This window comes from Oncorhynchus gorbuscha, linkage group LG12 (genome assembly GCF_021184085.1).
Source record: "Oncorhynchus gorbuscha isolate QuinsamMale2020 ecotype Even-year linkage group LG12, OgorEven_v1.0, whole genome shotgun sequence".
Classification (NCBI taxonomy): domain Eukaryota; kingdom Metazoa; phylum Chordata; class Actinopteri; order Salmoniformes; family Salmonidae; genus Oncorhynchus; species Oncorhynchus gorbuscha.
In genome coordinates, this window is record NC_060184.1 from 12,499,792 (window position 1) to 12,508,853 (window position 9,062).

At 45.8% G+C, this 9,062-nt stretch overlaps 1 protein-coding gene across 3 annotated transcripts in view; it reads left to right on the plus strand.

Annotated features, from left to right (window-relative positions):
- LOC123990539 (serine/threonine-protein phosphatase 4 regulatory subunit 3) overlaps positions 1 to 9,062 on the plus strand; it is a 29,067-nt gene that overhangs the window by 14,382 nt on the left and 5,623 nt on the right. For 2 of the 3 annotated variants that reach the window (XM_046291130.1, XM_046291128.1), the window contains exons 11-14: positions 4,820 to 4,989; positions 7,201 to 7,343; positions 8,098 to 8,312; positions 8,610 to 8,824. In XM_046291130.1, the coding sequence (XP_046147086.1) occupies positions 4,820 to 4,989; positions 7,201 to 7,343; positions 8,098 to 8,312; positions 8,610 to 8,824 (743 nt within the window). The remainder of the gene's footprint in view (positions 1 to 4,819; positions 4,990 to 7,200; positions 7,344 to 8,097; positions 8,313 to 8,609; positions 8,825 to 9,062) is intronic. The other variant, XM_046291129.1, reaches the window with a different exon arrangement.

Sequence of the window (9,062 nt, forward strand, 5' to 3'; positions counted from 1 at the left end):
AAAAAAACACCTGGCATTTGTAAAGTTTGAGGTGAGGGGAGAAAGTGTGATGGAACAAGTATTGTTAGCATTGTTAAGTATCTTGCTCGCTGGATCTCCGTTAGCTATCCAGAGAAATGTTGAGCAACATTAGACAACTTATCTGATCAAATAATTGAGCTTATGCTGTGAAAATTAGCTTGCTAATAGTCAGACAGCTAACGTTAGTAACCTAACCAATTCGCTATAGTATTTACTGGTATACAACTCCTTGCCATTCCTCAAGTTATAACGCGTTAGTGCTTACTGGACCCTGGCAATCCGTGTGAAATGTTCACTAGCTAACTAACTACTATCTGTGAAATGAAATGTTTTCCCTCTAAAGTATGTGGTTCATTTTCAGAATGGGAGAATTAGGTGAAAATGAGGTGTTGCTTGATAAACATGTAGATTCAGGGTTAAAGTGTAGCTGGAGCTGGGCCTGGCTTAAACTGGATGCCACTATAGAGGTGAAAGGAACAACACACACGTTCCCTCTTTCTCACTTTTGCTGGCACATTGTAGAACAGATGTCCACAGGCAGAAAGTGTACAATGTACTAATGTGTAGCCCAAAGATATTACTTTTGTTGTGTTGAACTTGACAGTAACACGTGTGAATGAGGGGGATTATATATTTTTTAAACTTGGTGAACGTTATTTTTAAACACAGCCTTGTGCACTTGATCAATGTCTACTATAGTGGCCACTATAATAGAGCAACAATAGATTGCCTGTTTGTTTCATTCTATTTCTACTTTTAAGATGTTTTTTCCCCAAGTGCAATATTTATGTGTGTGTTCATAAGTGTTCTATTTTGAAGGCTGTCATGGTAACAAGCATTCTATTGGATTCATGCTGTCATGGTAACAAGCATTCTATTATAAAGGCTGTCATGGTAACAATCATTCTATTGTAAAGGCCTTCATGGCTAACTGCAATATTAGAGTATTGTTTTGTTCTCATGACTTACAGTAAATTCTAGGAAACAGATACCATTAGATTGCTTTCTTTACATGTTTTAGCTGTGAGTCAGGTTCACATGAACCACTTTTTATTTTACACACAGAGACTGATCATGTAGATCATATTCTTTGTTGTTTAATTAGCTAAAATCAGCATTTCCCCCTTTAGCAGGGATTTTATTTGCATGTTTCAGTGTAACAAAAAAAAAGGTGCCACCATTTTGGGCCCTGAGCAGTTTGCATCCCTGACACGGAACCCAAACCGGCTGTGCACGTTCACCATCGTGCATAAATGTATTTTGTCCCCCCCACACCAAACGAGATCACGACGCGCAGGTTAAAATATAAAAACTCTGAACCAATTATTTTATATTAGGGACAAGTCGATAAGCATTAAACATTTATGGCAATTTAGCTAGCTAGCTTGCACTTGCTAGCTAATTTGTCCTGGGATATAAACATTGAGTTATTTTACCTGAAGTGCACAAGGTCCTCTACTCTGCCAATTAATCCACACATAAAACAGTCAACCAAATCGTTTCTAGTTTACATATCTCTCCTCCTTCTAGGCCTTTTCTTCTCTTGACTTTATATTGCGATTGGAAACTTTCATAAATTAGGTGCATTACCGCCACTGACCTCGTTCATCTTTCAGTCACCCACGTGGGTATAACCAATGAGGAGATGGCACGTTGGTACTTGCTTCTATAAACCAATGAGGGGATGGGAGAGACGGGACTGGCAGCGGGATCTGTGTCAAAAATTAATCTTATTCTTATTCACTCAAAAAAAGGTTGATTATTTTGGTTTCTATTACAAAGTAGGGCCATGTCATTGCCGGGTCGTAACCGCATTTGTAAAACGATGCCACTCTAGCAATTGAAGGAGTAGAGAAATAAACGTGGCGGCATTGGAAAACTGGGATCACAACTGGGATCAAAACTGGGATCAAAACTGGGATCACAACTGGGATCACAACTGGGATCACAACAAAGGCCAAAACGGCTTTCAAAATACATTTGGACTTCTATTTCAGCCCTTGGCAACGCAGACACTTGTTGGTGCAATAATTGAATAACATTTTGCAACGCCCGCGGTGTAGTCAGCCTGTAACTGTTATTACGACGGGTTTCCCTCATGGATTCTGGATTATTGGGGTTGGCCTGGTTTGGCCTAAAACATACCCATGTCTGTTCTAAGAAATATATATTCCCAAATGTATTTCTAAAATATTTTACTTTCTCTTACACCGTGCACTGAACTGACAAGCACGATTGTTTGCGGACGCTCCGATGTTCAGAGGAAGGGAATTAACAGGTCTGTAATGCACATCTGTGGCAGCGGCGTGTAGCCTACGGTAGCTGCTGGCTAAGTCATTCTCTCAGGATGGAACTGTCCACTGCTACTATTTCTGCCATATAATACTGTTATTAAAACTAAATCAAACAGCCCCATAGAAGAACAGTGGACCTATTTACCTCATCTGTGCCAGAGAAATATTCCCCTCCAGGCGCATTGAAGTCATAGGGAGGGAAACATGTATTCTGACATGACGTCAATGCACAGCAAATCTTAATGCATCACAGGAAAACACTTTCCAAAGCAGTTTTCGCAAATGTATTTTGAAAGCTGTTTTGGCCTTTGTTGTGATCCCAGTTGTGATCCCAGTTGTGATCCCAGTTGTGATCCCAGTTGTGATCCCATTTGTGATCCCATTTGTGATCCCAGTTGTGATCCCAGTTGTGATCCCAGTTGTGATCCCAGTTGTGATCCCAGTTGTGATCCCAGTTGTGATCCCAGTTGTGATCCCAGTTGTGATCCCAGTTGTGATCCCAGTTGTGATCCCAGTTTTGATCCCAGTTGTGATCCCAGTTTTCCAATGCCGCCACGTTTATTTCTCTACTCCTTCAATTGCTAGAGTGGCATCGTTTTACAAATGCGGTTACGACCCGGCAATGACATGGCCCTACTTTGTAATAGAAACCAAAATAATCAACCTTTTTTTGAGTGAATAAGAATAAGATGAATCAGGGTGTTGTCCAATGAGGTAAATACAGGACCAAGCCTATGCTTCAGCCTATATCAGATCCCTTCACCCTGAGTGGTTGTCCAATGAGGTAAATACAGGACCAAGCCTATGCTTCAGCCTATATCAGATCCCTTCACCCTGAGTGGTTGTCCAATGAGGTAAATACAGGACCAAAGCCTATGATTCAGCCTATATCAGATCCCTTCACCCTGAGTGGTACAGTGCGTGTGGAAAGTATTCAGACCCCTTTCCTTTTCCCACATTTCTTACGTTACAGCCGTATTATAAAATGGATTAAATACATTTTCCGGCTTCGCCTGCGATATCGTTTGAGATCAGCCACCTGGATAGCTGAGGAAACCGTGGGTTTGCACAATTTCATTTAATCCTTTTTAGAATAAGGCTGTAATGTAACAACATGTGGAAAAAGGGAAGGGGTCTGAATACTTTCTGAATGCCCTGTAGATGATGTGAAATCACTAGCTAGTTTCTATCTAGCGATACTAGTAACGGCCATCGTGCAATTGACGTCACCTTCCCTTTGACATAAAAGTCAACATGATAGACTTGTCTCTTGGCCTGTCAGCACGGCGGGCTTTTGGTGGCAGGTGTTGTGCGGAGTCTGGGTCTAACTCTGCTTTGGACAGACAGGGATGGATGCTATATTGTCACACAGTGCTGATACTTCCTCTCATCCTCCACCCTCTCTCTCTTCCTCCACCACTTTTTCTCTCTTCCTCCACCACTTCCTCTCTCCTCCACCACTTCCTCTCTCCTCCACCACTTCCTCTCTCCTCCACCACTTCCTCTCTCCTCCACCACCCTCTCTCTCCTCCTCCACCACCCTCTCTCTCTCCTCCTCCACCACCCTCTCTCTCCTCCTCCACCACCCTCTCTCTCTCTCCTCCTCCACCACCCTCTCTCTCCTCCTCCACCACCCTCTCTCTCCTCCTCCACCACCCTCTCTCTCCTCCTCCACCACCCTCTCTCTCTCTCTCCTCCTCCACCACCCTCTCTCTCTCTCTCCTCCTCCACCACCCTCTCTCTCTCTCCTCCTCCACCACCCTCTCTCTCCTCCTCCACCACCCTCTCTCTCTCTCCTCCTCCACCACCCTCTCTCTCTCCCTCCTCCACCACCCTCTCTCTCTCTCCTCCTCCACCACCCTCTCTCTCTCTCTCCTCCACCACCCTCTCTCTCTCTCCTCCTCCACCACCCTCTCTCTCCTCCTCCACCACCCTCTCTCTCTCTCCTCCACCACCTCTCTCTCTCTCTACTCTCTCACCACCACCTCTCTCTCTCCTCCACCACCCTCTCTCTCTCCTCCTCCACCACCCTCTCTCTCTCTCCTCCTCCACCACCCTCTCTCTCTCCCTCCACCACCTCTCTCTCTCTCTACTCTCTCACCACCACCTCTCTCTCTCCTCCTCCACCACCCTCTCTCTCTCTCTCTCCTCCACCACCCTCTCTCTCTCCACCACCACCCTCTCTCTCTCTCTCTCTCTCTCTCTACTCTCTCACCACCACCACTCTCTCACCACCTCTACTCTCTCACCACCACCACCACCACCACTCTCTCACTCTCTCTCCTCCTCCACCACCACCACCACCACTCTCTCCTCCACCACCACCACCTCTCTCTCCTCCACCACCACCACTCTCTCCTCCACCACCACCACTCTCTCCTCCACCACCACCACCACTCTCTCCTCCACCACCACCACTCTCTCCTCCACCACCACCACCTCTCTCCTCCACCACCACCACCACTCTCTCTTCCTCCACCACCCTCTCTCTCTCTCTCCTCCAGGCGCGCTGCGCTTCATGCGGCGGATCATTGGTCTGAAGGACGAGTTTTACAACCGCTACATCATAAGGAACTTTCTGTTTGAACCCGTGGTCAAGGCCTTCCTCAACAACGGCGCACGCTACAACCTCATGAACTCAGCCATCATAGAGATGTTTGAGTATGTCCGCGTGGTGAGTATTTTTCCGCTTACGATGTCTCGTCTTTTTGTGATTGAACTTTTATTGTTAGGCCCTTTATTTAGGGATTTCACATGACTGGGAATACAGATATGCATCTGTTGATCACAGATACCTTAAAAAAAAAAAGAAAAATAGGTGTGTGGATCAGAAAACCAGTCAGTATCTGGTGTGACCACCATTTGACTCATTCAGCATGACACAACTCCTTCACATAGAGTTTATCAGGCTGTTGATTGTGGCCTGTGGAATGTTGTCCCACTCCTCTTCAATGGCTGTGTGAAGTTACTGGATATTGGCGGGAACTGGAACACTCTGTCGTACACGTCGATCCAGAGCATCCCAAACATGCTGAATGGGTGACATTTTCAGCTTCCAGGTATTGTGTACAGATCCTTGCGACATGGGGCCGTGCATTATCATGCTGAAACATGAGAAGCTGCTGGTGGATGAATGACACGACAATGGGCCTCAGGATTTTGTCACGGTATCTCTGTGCATTCAAATTGCCATCGATAAAATTGCAATTCATTGTTTGTAGTTTATACCAGTCCAAACTGAAACCCCACTGACACTGTGGGGCACTCAAGAACCTGGTGAGGATGACGAGCATGTAGATGAGCTTCGCAGAGGGAGGTTCTGACACTTTGTGCTAAAGAACATTCAGTTGCGTAAACCCCCAGTTTCCTCGGCTATCCGGGTTATCCGGCATTCTCTCAACCAGCTTCATGAGATAGTCACCTGGAATGTATTTCAATTAACAGGTCTGCCTTGTGAATTTCTTTCCTTAATGCATTTCAGCCAATCCGCTGTGTTGTGACAAGGTAGGGGTGGTATACAGAAGATAGCCCTATTTGGTAAAAGACCAAGTCCATATTATGGTAATAACAGCTCAAATAAGCAAAGAGAAATGACGGACCATCATTACTTTAAGACATGACGGTCAGTCAAATGGGAAAATTTCAATAACTTTCAAAGTTTTTTCAAGTGGTCGCAAAAACCATCAAGCGCTATGATGAAAATGGCTCTCATGAGGACCGCTACAGGAAAGGAAGAACCAGAGTTACCTCTGCTGCAGAGGATAAGTTCATTAAAGTGAACTGCACTCCAGATTGTAGTCTGAATGAACGCAGAGTTCAACTAAGAGACATTTCAACATCAACTGTTCAGAGGAGACTGCATGAATCAGGCCTTCATGGTCGGATTGCTGCAAATAAACCATTACTAAATGACACCAATAAGAACAAGAGACTTGCCTGTCCAAGAAACACGAGCAATGGACATTAGACAGGTGAAAATCTGTCCTTTGGTCTGATGAGTCCAAATTTGAGATTTTTGGTTCCAACTGCCGTGTCTTGTGAGACGCAGAGTAGGTAAACGGGTGTTCTCCACATGTGTAGTTCTCACCCTGAAGCATGGAGGAGGAGGAGGTGTGATGGTGTGGGATTTTGCCATCCGACCACCAGGTGGTTAAGCTTGATTCATCACTCCAGAGGACTCTTTTCCACTGCTCCATAGCCCGATGTTGTTTGAGCTGTACACCACTCCAGCCCCGACGCTTGGCATTGCACTTGGTGATCTTAGGCTTGTGTGCGGTTGCTCGGCCAAGAAAATCTATTTAATGAAGCTCCAGACAAACAGTTCTTGTGCTGTTGCTGCTTCCAGAGGCAGTTTGGAACTGGTAGTGAATGTTACGACCGAGGACAGACAATTTCTACGCTCTACGCATTCAGCACTCGTTGGTCCTGTTCTGTGGGCTTGTTTGGCCTACCACTTCGTGGCTGAGCAGATGTTGCCCCTAGACGTTTCCACTTCATAATAACAGCACTTACAGTTGACCGGGACAGCTCTTGCAGGGCAGAAATTTGATGAACTGTGAGTTGTTGGAAAGGTGGCATCCTATGACGGCACCACGTTGAAAGTCAGTAAGGTCATTCTACTGCCAATGTTTGTTTATGGAGATTTCATGGCTGTGTGCTCCATTTTTATACACCAGTCAGCAACAGGTGTTGCTGGAAATAGCCGAATCCACAAATTTCATTAGAGTCCACGTACTAATGTGCGCATATATACATGACACAGGACATTGTATTAAACAAGACTGGTACGTTCTCCCTCTTCCCATCCCTTCCTACCTCCCCCCCTTCCTCCTCTCCCTTCCTCCCTCTCTCTCTTTCTCCCTTTATACTCTCCCGTTCCCCCCAGGAGGATGTGAAGTCCCTGACGGCCCACATAGTGGAGAACTACTGGAAGGCTCTGGAGGACGTGAACTATGTGCAGACCTTTAAAGGACTGAAGCTGCGCTACGAACAGCAGAGGGAGAGGCAGGACAACCCCAAACTGGACAGGTAATATATTGACAACCCCAACCTGGACAGGTAATATATTGACACCCCCAACCTGGACAGGTAATATATTGACAACCCCAACCTGGACAGGTAATATATTGACAACCCCAAACTGGACAGGTAATATATTGACAACCCCAACCTGGACAGGTAATATATTGACAACCCCAACCTGGACAGGTAATATATTGACAACCCCAACCTGGACAGGTAATATATTGACAACTCCAACCTGGACAGGTAATATATTGACAACCCCAACCTGGACAGGTAATATATTGACAACCCCAAACTGGACAGGTAATATATTGACAACCCCAAACTGGACGGGTAATATTGTTTTTGTGTATGTTTGTCATGTGTCAATTGTTTTTACTATGTGGTGCAAAAGCACTTCCCCCTCTGGGATAATAAAGACGACTGTAATATGGAGGGAGGGGGATGGATTTTTTCCAAATTGCCGCCATCTTGGATGTAAAATTGGGATCATGCATATTTTGCTAATGACCATACAAGAAAAGAGTAAAAGAGAGCACTGTACAATACAGAGAACTTAACAAATGTTGAATTTGTGATAAGTGCATGGGGGGGGCCGCTATATTTATGCCCCACCACTATTGACTTTACCAATAGTTTTACCATTTTTACAGTTTGGAATCTGCCGGTTCTTTATTGATTGCTATTCATTATGTATCTGTAAATGAGCTCTACAGTCATGGTCAGGTTTAACCGTTGGTCACCTCCCCTCACACAGCATGAGGTCGATCCTGAGGAACCACAGGTTCCGCCGGGACGCGCGGACGTTGGATGACGACGAGGAGATGTGGTTCAACGCGGACGAGGACGAGCTGGAGGACGGCGAGGCGGTGGTGCCCCCCTCGGACAACAAGACCACCAAGAGTAGCGGCGGCGCCGGTGAGAACGAAGACCTCATGGACCCCATCAGCAAGTTCATGGAGAGGAAGAAACGTAAGTCGCAGGGAAAGAATGCATGAATTCCTGGCAAAACATGTATTTGACCCAGGCCAGTTATGTGAAATACATGTTTTAGTTACACGTGGATTAGCTTGGAATTTGTACTTTTGGGATTATTCAATTGGTTCTCTTACTGTGAGTTAACTAAATGTAAGCGCAGCTCATTCATTCGAAAGTATCTGACATACTCTATGTACTGAGAAGAAAGTAAGTTGTCTCTTTAAGTTGTCTCTTTAAAAATGGTCAAACTGACTTCCTACAACTGTCTATCTCGGTCTCTCTACCCCACAGTGAAAGACTCAGACGAAAAGGAAGTTCTGGGCAAGTCCAGTAGTCTGTCGGGCCGCCAAAGCCCCAGCTTCAAGCTGTCCTTCTCCGGCTCCACTACCAAGACCAGCCTGTCCAGCCCGCCTCCCTCCGCCTCGTTGCACCCCGGCTCGCCAGGCTCTCCAGGATCACCAGGATCAGGGGCCAAGGGCTCGCCCCCAACAGCAGTCACCACAAAGGTGGGTAGTAGTACCTAACCCACGGGGACCTGAATTGTGTTCATTAAGGCCCGTAAGAACAGGAAACATTGGTGTTATTGGACAATCCAGATAACCCTGCCAGTTTGTCAGTTGTCTTTGTTCTGTGTCTAGTAATGGGGTGATTTTTTTTTTTTATTGGGTGGGGGGGGGGGGTCTAGTAGTTTAGGTCTTACAGAAGACAGGGATAGTTTACCCATAATAGAAAATTGACATTTGT